We start from the raw sequence: 11,692 nt of genomic DNA on the forward strand, positions 1-11,692 counted from the left end.
GTTATGGAAATGCTGGACGAACAATTGAGAGCATGAACTCAGCAACTTATGACTCGTCATCAAGATGTTCTCTTCTCCAGTTGAGATGGTTTACGTATTACCCGGTACTCAATTTTTCAAGCATCTTTTTGCACATCATCACAATCAGCTCCACTTGGGCCGGGTATCAAAGCAAGGTAGTCAAACGACTCGAGAGCTTTCAGTGTTTAATCCAATCAGTCAGATTCTAATCCACCCAACTTGAGTGCGAGAGGCGCCCATTCATCTCCATCGTTCCAATATTGCACCTTAAGCCGGCTTCGAAATATTTTGAGTTCAAAGCAAGCATTTAGAAGGCACACCTTTTAATTCTACAGTGGCATTGGAAAAGCCGTGGTGGGATAAGAAACGTTCTAAATGAAATAGTTCGAGGACTGGTTGAATGGTCTATAACAATACAAAGATTGCAACTTATTCGCTCAGTCTAGTCGAGAAGTCCATTAACTAGCACTCATGGCTGATTGCTCAAAACCACGGATTCCAAGTCAATAGAGCAAGAGTATAGATGCATAGCGAAAACACTTTTAAGGCAAAATGGTACAGTTGGAATTGGTAGATACTAGAGGGTGTAGTACATACCCATTGAACAAACCGTTGTCTTCCTTTTCAAAGTAATGACATTGTTGAGCAAGATTCATTACCGATTTGACCTCCAGATTATCCAATTGAACCTCATACATCTACAACGCAAATTGTAAAGACCTTAACGTCTAAAGATTAATTGATGACGTACTTGTTGTTCCAGTGCATACCTACTTATAGTTAGAGAATTCAACGAGGAATAATGTACGCTCAACTCGTTGAAGTTCATGAAAAACGAGTAGTGGCACTTTACCAGTCATCCAAGTTCTTATCTCGCGTTTTCCATTGCTAAACTACTTTTTTTATATCGTCTATGCAGTTGAAGGGTTGAACAAAAGCTAAAATTAGAGGTGCTGTATGCAGCCCGGAATAATGCTCACGTATCCTCCAATATCAATCAAGCATGCTTAACAGAGAGAGTGTAAAGACCCCCCTCCCCCCCGACGAGAATTAAAGGAGACCAGGCCCCTCCCCCTCGTTAAATCAGCAAGACTACTCCCCCCCCTCCCCCGTCCTGCCTCTTGTACAAACCCCAAATTATCCCACTCCACTCTCCGACTAATAGCTCTCCTTAGACAGCGCGCAATCCCCAAAGCAACTTTTGAGCACCCAGGCATCCTAAAACCAAAACCAAGAACGATAGTAAAGATGACGATCAATGCGCCGGTTCTCAAGCATTGGACGGGTGGTGAGTGGTGGTTGGTTGTGATGTGGTAGCTCGTCAAAAATGACTTGGGTAGCATTTTCGAATGGCGCTCACTCTTGACTCCTCAGTTCGAGTCTATCTGTTTGAACCATCAAGAGCTCGTGAAAAACAATCAAGAGGTGGTGATAAGACCGAAGAGCAGTTCCGTTTTTATCGAGTCGTTTTGGGAGAAAAACCTTGGGTGGCAATGAGGCCTTGAAACGAGATTATTGAACGCTTTGGACAGCATGGAACCATTCGAGTCCAATGACAGTCTGTATGAGAACACGAGAGACTTGAAGGGCTGGTTAGGTCATGATGACAAGTTGGGGGTGGTTCCCGACCACCTGAGGAAGAAGAAGATGCCACGCCCTCCGAGTGTGCTCAGTGTAGAAGATCTCAAGGGAGTGGTTCCCAATCTCTACACCTTCGATTCCTCGCCAAAGAACAGTAACCTGGTAAAGGAGAAATTGGACTTTCAGCAAAGGCTGAACAATAATCTGCAGCAGGATCTTGATCCTCCAGAAGCACCAGCTATGGTTGGGCCATGCTGGAGGAGGCATAAACAAAAATTGGCTGTGATAACCATTTGTTCCCTTTGTTTTACTTTGGGGATCGTGATCCCTTTGCTCATCCAGTTCTTTTCGCCTGGATCGCAGACCAAATCAGTACCGAGAGTGCCATATTCTAGCAGAAATCGGAATAAAGACTTCCATTTGGATTCCGTGCTCACAGACTTATTCATTAGTGTAAAGACTACCAAAAAATACCACCACCCAAGGCTGGTGATTCTGCTGGAGACTTGGGCGTCCTTGGTGAAACATCAGACATGGTTCTTCACCGATTTGGAGGATCCAGATATGAACCAACGAACTCAAGGCCATCTCATTGCCACCAATTGCTCTGACTCTCACTCAAGAGTGGCCTTAGTGTGCAAGATGGCGTCTGAGTTTGATTTTTTCCTCAAATCTATGAAACGGTAAGCCGACAGCATTAATACTTCATGAAACATGTGCTCTCCTAGATTGGTGCTTTTTGCCACAAATATTCGAAAACCATTTACATTTTGGACAACGAGAGTATCATGAAAAGCGTTTTGGGGTTGTCAATCATGATCATGGGTTGTAAATGTATCATGTAAATGGTCAATGTACACTGGCATTTTTATAAATTCAACCTTCACCGCCAAAATCCAGCAGTATTTTTTGGGAGGCCAACTGGCATCTAAAAATAAGTATGTTTTTCAGTTGAATATTTTGGTGTTGTTGTTTTTTATCAGGAAAGACTTTAAGCACCCAACAACTAAAAGCTGTTAAGTGTGGTTGTTTAGATTGAGTCTGTTTAGTTTGTTTTTTATTCATGTGATGTACGCGTATCTTTCAAAAGGAGAATGAGGAAGATAATAGCCTATTCCCTCCAATTGTCCGTCAAACAACGTATATGGATTGACGGGTTGATATGGAGCATGGTCGGAGGTCGAAGCCTTTATCAATTTGACTTTTCCTTTGTAGGTGGTGGTGTCACTTCGATGACGATAATTATGTTCATGTAACCAAATTGGCTCAGTTATTGAAATCCTATTCTCCGGATGAGCCCATCTACCTCGGCAAGCCATCCACTGCTAAACCATTGGAGATATTCGATATCAAATCCCCACAGGTAAATATTCATATCTTAAATATCAACAATGGTTTTAGTGTTGACTACAACTCCATGAGACTTCTAGGGAAGCTCCTCCCAGCCATCAGGATTTTGTAGTTGTTCAACAAGGGGACCAAATTGAGCTCGTCAATTTAATTCAAATTTGTTTCGAAATAAACCCAAATTGTACAAGGCAAGCCCAGAGAGTAAGAATCCTGCAGTCCAATTCATTCCACTTACAATTGTCGGTGAATTTATTTCTAAACTAATCAGCATTCGATTTTATACTGGACAAGCTTGGCAACAAAACGATTTTGTTTATTGCATAGCATAGAAATTACCAATTTGCTTATTTGTCTTATCTTTTCTATATCATATGATTTTTATTAGATAACTTTCATCTTTGAAGTTCTCTGGCTTTTGCATATCTTGGTTCTTGAAATCCATAATCCTTTCTTTGAAAGGGATTGGTACCATCTTCTTTAAAGCTAAGATAGGCATAAAAATCTAAAAATCCTAAGACTGAATAGAAATGAAATATGAAATCAGACGGACCACTTCTACAGATAAAAACAACAGTACAACAATAATATCAAGAACAAGAATAGCACACCTGCAATCTCCTAGAGAACCATGACGCCGGAAAGATCTCAATCAGAGCATCTTTCTAAGAAAATGGCACCTTCAACTTAAGAGCCGGATGATTATTAGATGTCTTTGGTTGAGTCCTCGTCAAAAAACCGACTCGAGAGCGACCGATCGAAAGAGAGAAAGAAAGAAAGAAAGAGAGAGAGAGAGCTCAATCATGACCGTTTGGGAGAAATACGGGGCATGAATCGGCAATTTCCCCAAATTGCCTCAGTTTTTATCTTGAATTTCGGAGCTGTTATTGCACCACACTCGTTCACTCACTTACTCCGAAAGAAACACTCTGAAAATTAAATGTCAAAGATGAACATTATGATCATTCTGTTAGGTATGTACAAGAGCAGAACAGTAAGAAACCTCAATAGTATTTACTTGGACTACTCGAGACCTATTATGGCTGCCGTCAACGCGTACCTTGGGGAGGATTAAAGTTAACATTTAAATGGACAAATGAGTCTTTAGCCATGTTCCACTTGGAGCTGCGCCCACTGTGATTTATGACGTGTCGGTCTTGACATTAAAGAGAGCTCCCCGACATCATCGGCCAAATGATAGTGTTGACAAAAGATGTTTTTGAATTCCTGGAAAGCATCTGTGAAAAGCTCAAAGAAGGCACCAGATCGTTTTGGAATGCCGAAGCGGTTATTTCATGAAGAAAAAAATAGAAAAGAGAAAAAAATGATCATGAGTCATGACAGATCCTGTATGGCACTCTATTAAACTGAACACTTGTTCATCCCTGACAAAGCCTGTGATTTTGGGCCCATAATGTAGAACTGAAGCTAAGTAACGATGGGTGGATTCACAGGTGATATATGAATGTGCCAGAATTGCCTTTCATGAACATATCTCAATGACAAATAACTTTTTGGGGGGATGGCACCTCATCCATTGAGATGTTTAAAACTCCCTAGAATCATAAGGAGTCAGATGACACTATACTCATTTACTGAATCATCGCATTTCAAGATCCTATAAGAAACTGGCTAATTGTTATCGCCATGTTAACTTTCAGGGGCACAGTTGCCCTCGACCGTACCTCTTACTAAGCTTACTAATCAGAGATGGCAAAAAACGACTTTGAAGGAATATCTGCCACTTCCAGCCACCATTTTGGGTCTTTCAGGTGGTCGAAGTTGACTTTAAATGTTTTCTGACCCAAGGCACTTTTTTCGATGGCAAAAATCAACTTCGAAGGAATTTTTGCCTTTTTCTTCGACCAGGTTCTGCCAGGTGGTCGAAAATGGCTTTTCATGATTGCTGATCACTGCTACTTGCGCTACTTAACGTCGGTGGATCTTTTTTTGGGTTTGATCAACTTTTCACTTCGTTTTAATCTAAAATTATACCATATCATAGCCAGGTATCTGTGAAGAAATCAAATGATACATTGGACTCAAAGATCACAAAATATGCTACAATAACTATGTGGACACAAATTTAGGATTGAGATTTTTGCCAATGTTTGCACGTATTAAGGTACCACTTGTTTATGAAATTTTAAGAATAGAATTCAATTCTATACAATCTGAACAGCCTTTCTAAATCATATTTCAGTAGGGGGTAGGGAGTGCTCATATTTTTATTAGCTGGACAAAGACTGCCTTCATTAAATAACTTGGGAAAATGCATTGATCTTGAGGCAAATTACATTTGGCAGATCAGGACAACATTTGGTGCAAGGCTGATCAATCCACTTTGATAACTGATCCAAATCGAGCAATGCTCTCGTAATGATGCATAGAGATACATTAATACCCAATGAACCATTGCCTCAATGCACTTCGTTAGATCAGTTAGGATTAGATCATTTTTTTTACAACAATTATTGCCACTATGTTCACTTTAAGCCTCAGGGAAACATTAGGTCTAATTTGTTAGGGACTTGGGTCAATTTGACGTTGAAGAGCCACTATTGCAAACTTGGAAATACTCCACATTAGTTTCCATAGGCGGTAAAAGCTTGAAGCTCAATCGGACCTTGGCACAAAGATGCTCACCTAAATCAACCATCTAAATTTGAGACATGGGAAGTTATTTGCACAAGAGCTGCAGCCCCTGGTCAGAGATATCCCTCAGTATGTTGAATGTAAACATTAACTCTGTAATGTATGAAATTATTGATGGACTAATTCAGTTGAGCTTCTTCCAACTTGCAGAACACATCTCACTTTTGGTTTGCTACTGGAGGAGCGGGATTTTGCGTGTCCAGGACTTTGGCCTTAAAGATGGCACCGTATGCAGGGTAAGTTTTGAACGAAATCAAATTGTGGCCAGTGTGAATGTGTCTTAATTTCAAATCTTGCCTCCCAAATTTCGAGACATTCTGGCATCCGAGATACTTCGAGGTTTTATATTCGTGTCAGTTCTCGTTTAAATATCTTCATTTCATCTTTCCTCTCCTCGAGACGGTTCTTTCGAATCTTATCTTTGACTTTTATCAGCTGGAAAACAACGGACGACAAAGTTGGTTGTTAGTGCATAACTCTCCCGCTCAACCAAAGGCAACGTGGTTGAAAACCTCAGAATTTTGAGACGACTCGTCAGACCCGCTTCCAAATGATTTCAAGATCTTTTTGACGGGCTTAATTAGACTGGTCAATGACCAAGCTTGTTTTAGACCCCGGACTGACGAAAAGCCCAATGCAATCATTCAAGTCCGTTGATTGAATGATTTTATGAACATAGCCAAATTGACCCGCTTTGCTCCAGTTGTCAAAAACAGAGTCAATCGATGAATGAGCCTGAGAAAAAATGGGCTTGAAATTTTGGGAGGGACTTGAAAGTTTCACTAACGAACCCAAACATTCCCAGTATGCCAGGATAGCCAAGGTATTCTGACTTTGGAGCCTAAAAAGATTGGAAAATTCCAACTATTTGCTCCACATCTTGGTCAAGGGAGGGTTGTTGGCATTAATCTCATTGGACGACTTGCCTACTAATGATCGAAGTCGCTTTGGTGAAGAATGTCGTCTCAAACTAGTTGGATAGCTAATAGATGCTAGTTCGTTAGGAATTGGAATCGATTTCTCCGCGTGACTCAAATTTCCCGCCTTTTCTTCTCTTTCGCAGGAACGGCAAATTTGTGGAGACGGGTGACCAATTCTGGTTTCCAGATGATGTCACATTGGGGTACATAGTCGGTAAGATGATATGAACTGGATTAGATCTCAAAATTGGACGGAGATCCAATCCCATTTCTTATCTCACTAGAACACCTGCTCGGCGAGAGATTGACGGTCATTCCGGAGTTCCATTCGCACCTGGAACCTATGAAGCGGATCCCACCGGAGGAGATCAGCCAACAAATCAGTTTTTCCTACATCTCTTATAATGGAGTCCAAAATGTGATCGATTTACCCGGACCACTTCCAACAGATGCAGATCCAACCCGGTAGGTGGCCCTGACTTTGGACTGCTCATCCTTATGAGGACAGATTGACACTTTAAATCATCACACTCTGATTCTCTTCACGGCCAAACTAGAGTTCTGAGGGAGAGAAATGACTCTCTGACTGAATTTATTTGAGTAACACCTATCCGCTCTGCGCATGCAATGGGATTTTACAAAAGGAACAATAACGAAGAATAATCTTAATGGCGTCTTCTGAGCTTTATTAGTTATTTTAAACATTGCACTCGTACAAACCAGTCAAATCAACTCGTAGCAACAAAATATGCTTAAAAGTTTGACAAGATTTCAATGACTTGGTGGAAGTAACATTTCTCTACTACAGAATTCTGACCCAAACCAGTCATGCGTGTGACTTTGATGTGGTTAGCGAGTTCAGGAGAAGGCTTCTTCAGGTCGAAAACTAGTTTCAGATCATCATCGTCTTTGATCAAAAGCGGTTAAAGATTTGATGAAGAGTGCACTTTTTTAAGTGAATAATCTATGCTTGAACGGAAACACCATGCCAATTGAGGTCTTTCATTTTGAGCTCAAAGTAGACAAGCGAGCATTCCTTAAATTGTTGGTATCATCTACCATGCATGCAACTTGGGTAGCTTTTTTTACACCGACAAAAAACCATGTCACCAACATTCAACCTCGTTTTGGAGCGAAGCATTCCCTTAATTACTTCGTTAAAATACTCGAGTGACTCGAATCCTCTTCGCTTAGTCTTCAAGGCAGACCATTTTAGTTGGAATTGAATCTTCTCACGTTGAAAAGGAAAACCCATAAAATGCCACCAAGACGAGTATCGCGTGAACTTGACCAAATGGTTTCCATTTTAAAGTTGAACCTCGAAATATAGAGGGAATGATTTCAAGTATGGAATGAAGACATTAATCATAAATATGTCCCTCATGCCGATACTCCTTATTACACATGGTGTTTTCGAGTGGCAGTAACAATAAAAAATCTTTTTGTTCACATAGTTTGATGTTTTAGGCGGGGAAAACTGCTTGTGACATTTTGATCAAATGTTACTTTTCCTCCATTTTGACCTGGAAACCAGTATTACCATAAACACTAATTATGTGCAACGATACACTAAAACCGTCTTGTGTACATAGGAAATCACTGTGGATCAATTGGCTTAATAGGACTTATTTCTTTATGAAACTTGCTTACAAAATCTAAGAATGTGCGGTAAACGTTTGATGAGCCAAGACTCATAGAAAAGACTTTTGAATGTAAAAAACATCGTTGAGTGTGAAAATCTAACCTAGATATATTCATTGTTTGACCATATCTGGTTAAAAATGGAAAACAAGATGAAAAGTAACAAATAGTTCATTTCACCAATTTGGGCGTGGCATTGTTTTTCAATAATCTTTAATGGAACGCTAGAAGAAATTGCTTTCTTCAAAAGCACCTCAATAGACGAATGTATTTAATATTTTGCAGAATTAATCAAGTAATGAATTCTCTCTTTCAGATTTTACTCGCTTCACTGCCTCTTGTACAGCGCCCCCTATTGCCCGGAAGAGAAATGAAATGAAGTGAACAAACTATATATCAGAATAAAAATCAACGTATTATTTCATAATGATAATTGTGCTTCATCGCAGACTAGAAATGAATTGGGTGTAAATCGGGATATGAAATGGAATGCTATGCAAAAAGGTCACTATTTAAGGATTAGTGGCCTTTTCAACGGCCTCTTCTGCCACAATTACGGCTCCAGGATCTATGACTTCCACGGCCTGCTCGGGATCAAAAGGTGGTTGTTTGAAAGAATCCAACCAAGAAGAAAAGGCTCCTTTAGCTGATGTTATTCCACCGGCCATAGCTCTGCCCGTGTTACTGACCGCCTGAGACATCCGGCGACCGCTTTCAGTGTTGGAAATTGAATTCGAAAAGTGTAGCTTCATGTCAGTAACGGAAAGATTTCCAGCGAAAGGATGACCAATGGGTACATCTTCTTTGATGGCTTTGATTATCTCAGCCTGATTTAACCAGTGCTGATAGTTTTTGGTTTTTCGCCACTGTTGAATGAAAGAGGGATTGAAATGATTGAGACAAGGACGAACGGACTCTGGGGTGCCCTCTGCCTGGGGTTTACTTTGGTGTTGAGTCAGGGACTCAAGGCTTGTGCGTAGCAGGCAAACCATGTAATATCGGAACTGGGCACGAACCCATTCGTCTCCTCCTTCCCATCCAACTTGATCCAGGAACACATCCTTGTTCCCTTCAGATGCGTGCTTAACCACATTATCAATGAATCGGAGGTCTTCCGTGGTGAGCGTGAGTGCCCGTTTCAATTCTGGGTCCAAGATATCTAATTTGTCTTTCTCAATGTCGATCACCACTTCAGCGATGCCTTTCTTCTGTCTGAAGAGAATGTTGGTGGCACCAATCATGTACCCGTGGATACTGGGTTGAACGAGCACGTCTAAGTACGATAACGAGAGATACGGGTGACACAGGTTTCCTCCCGTGAATATATTCAGCGGCAGCCCGTACATTTCCATGGGCAAATTCGCCACGGTTTGAAAATTGGGCAAATTGACAGCCTCTTCAACGGGCAACGTGGGTGGTATTGACTCGTCGTTGGGGGATTCTTTGGCAATCGCTTCGGTGGAATTCGGTTTTTGTCCAGCCATGTACCCGAAGGCATCAGATATCCGGCTTCGAACACTAGACACGCGCTCGCCCGCAATCTCGACAATGGAGCTAGTGGCCGATGCCACACTGTTCACATCCTCCTCAGAACCTTTGGAATGGATGCTCTTGTCATCTACATGGTCATAGTTGTCTGGCACTTCATCTTGAATAGGCGACATACTTGGGGGCGTATCCACAGGGACCATTCTAGCAGCCTCGTTCAGCCCTTTCTCCAACATTCCCGGATGAAGTGACAATAATGTTAAGAAGAAGGTGCACAATTCATTCACTGGCGATTGCATAAACAACACCTTGCGTTCCAAAAGCATCAACTTGAACAAAATCAGGGTTTTCTGGCGGAACTTTTGCACAAACTCCCTGGCCGAAAGACCCACATAAAGCTGTTGAGTGTGTAGCATATCGTCCGAGAGACAGGCATTTAAATTATCATACGTCTGATGGATGAGATCCAATCGGGTGAAATCTCCCTCCCTAAAGTAAGCCTCCGTTATAAGAGACATCTTGACCTGAATCTGCCCGTACAAAGGAAGTCGACTTAAGACACATACGCATTTTTGCACAGAGCCCCGGGTGATATCGGATGTCCGATTGACCAGTGAGTCTGCACTAATCTGTCGATAGCAGGATATGGCAAAGATAGTTCGCCTCGGATTGTCCAAAGCGGGTAAATGAAAGTAAGTCGTGTCATGTGCGAAATTGTGGGATCCATCCGGTAACGCCAACGAAGGGAGGTGTTTCCATTGGGATGGAAGCTCGTTAGAATGAGGATCACCATCTGGCATAAGTGGAGGATACGAATACTCAACCTGGCAACCTTTTTTATGATGGAATCCAACGACTAAGACATGAAGCACCGGTTGATGCTCAGTGGAGCTCATTTCGATCAAGTCTCTGCCAATGAAGGTTTAGTACGCTTCTTCAGACGTGGTTGGACATACCGTAATTATCTGAAGTGTGGCAAAGACGAACTAATCCACGATAACGAGGCCTTAGGCCGACCTGAAATGTGATTCCTTCGTTTTTACTGCTACCTGTCAGCTCGAACGGAAATAAAGAAGATGAGCGTGACCATTGGAAATAAAATGAACCTCTTGATGTAACAACGAAACTCTCAAGTGGTTGTCATGCAATTGGTTCACCTAAGAATTAGTCAAGTTTAATCTAGTGCATAAGATACTACTATATCCGAAAATAGCAATCAGTGATCACGGATTATTGTAATCATGTCTTTATCAAGTAAATGTGGTCACTTTTGCAGGATTGAGTCGCCCTCTGTCGCATGAGGTACTAAGGACAAATTTGCTTTGTCAGAGACATCTAGCAATGAATGGTGGAACATGTATTGATCTATGTTTATATGCTTGTAAGTGCCCTAGTTATCAATGATGATATCATGACATTTCAAATAGTTTCATTTACTTCATGAACCTTAAACCAATTATTATTGTTGATAGTTCTTGTAAGATTGATTGTTGTTATGTGAGTGTGAATTGGGCATTTGATAAATATTTAGATAGTCTTCTTTCCTTTGTTTATTGATGATAAAACTAGTCGATGAAAGAAAATCAAGCAATTTTCTTCTTCATAATTTGCAATTGAGATAGAAATCTAAATCAGGATTGCCTTCTTTGTCATTCCCACTCTTGTTGGAACAGTCTCCATCTTGGAAGATGAGCCATGTGGAACCAGCACCAAGGACTTCACGAAAGGGTGCCACACACACGTTCGCAGCCAGAGCAAATTCGGAGCCACCGCGCATGTTCCAATTACCAGATGGGGAAGTGAGCAAGCCCAAAAAGAGGGACCTTGGGTTATTTGCTTCTCCCATCTAATTCAGAAGTGGTGCATCCGACAGGCAAGCTAAATCCAACTTGGTGCCACAACGAGGTAAGAAGATTTGGGAAAGGAACAAGAGCGGAAAGGGCGAGAACGAGGCGGAAGCAGGAACAAAAAGAAGGACCTGCGCCCAAAATGTTGACGTAGAAAGCGTGTATGAAGATCATCCTGAATTGGGGGGGAGG

At 41.4% G+C, this 11,692-nt stretch overlaps 2 protein-coding genes across 2 annotated transcripts; one reads left to right on the forward strand and one right to left on the reverse strand.

The window, feature by feature from the left end:
- The first annotated feature begins 1,310 nt into the window (after positions 1-1,310).
- LOC131882153 (beta-1,3-N-acetylglucosaminyltransferase manic fringe-like) lies at positions 1,311-8,611 on the forward strand. Its single transcript, XM_059229218.1, has 6 exons — positions 1,311-2,285; positions 2,818-2,965; positions 5,755-5,840; positions 6,668-6,738; positions 6,809-6,989; positions 8,482-8,611. Exons 1-6 carry the CDS (start codon positions 1,555-1,557, stop codon positions 8,537-8,539), a joined length of 1,275 nt encoding a protein of 424 aa, XP_059085201.1. The 5' UTR covers positions 1,311-1,554; the 3' UTR covers positions 8,540-8,611.
- On the reverse strand, positions 8,560-10,721 carry LOC131882144 (late secretory pathway protein AVL9 homolog). Its single transcript, XM_059229207.1, has one exon. The coding sequence runs from the start codon at positions 10,547-10,549 to the stop codon at positions 8,678-8,680; it is 1,872 nt and encodes a 623-aa protein (XP_059085190.1). The 5' UTR covers positions 10,550-10,721; the 3' UTR covers positions 8,560-8,677.
- Between the last annotated feature and the right edge of the window lie 971 nt (positions 10,722-11,692).

The sequence above is a fragment of the Tigriopus californicus genome, chromosome 1, assembly GCF_007210705.1.
Source record: "Tigriopus californicus strain San Diego chromosome 1, Tcal_SD_v2.1, whole genome shotgun sequence".
Lineage (NCBI taxonomy): Eukaryota > Metazoa > Arthropoda > Copepoda > Harpacticoida > Harpacticidae > Tigriopus > Tigriopus californicus.

Excerpts from the sequence above, each read along its gene's own strand:
- LOC131882153 (XM_059229218.1), top strand. The coding sequence starts at position 1,555 with ATGGAACCATTCGAGTCCAATGACAGTCTGTATGAGAACACGAGAGAC. Across the intron at positions 2,286-2,817 it reads TTCCTCAAATCTATGAAACG|GTGGTGGTGTCACTTCGATG; the intron begins GTAAGCCGACAG and ends TTTCCTTTGTAG. Across the intron at positions 5,841-6,667 it reads AAGATGGCACCGTATGCAGG|GAACGGCAAATTTGTGGAGA; the intron begins GTAAGTTTTGAA and ends TCTCTTTCGCAG.
- LOC131882144 (XM_059229207.1), bottom strand. The coding sequence starts at position 10,549 with ATGAGCTCCACTGAGCATCAACCGGTGCTTCATGTCTTAGTCGTTGGA.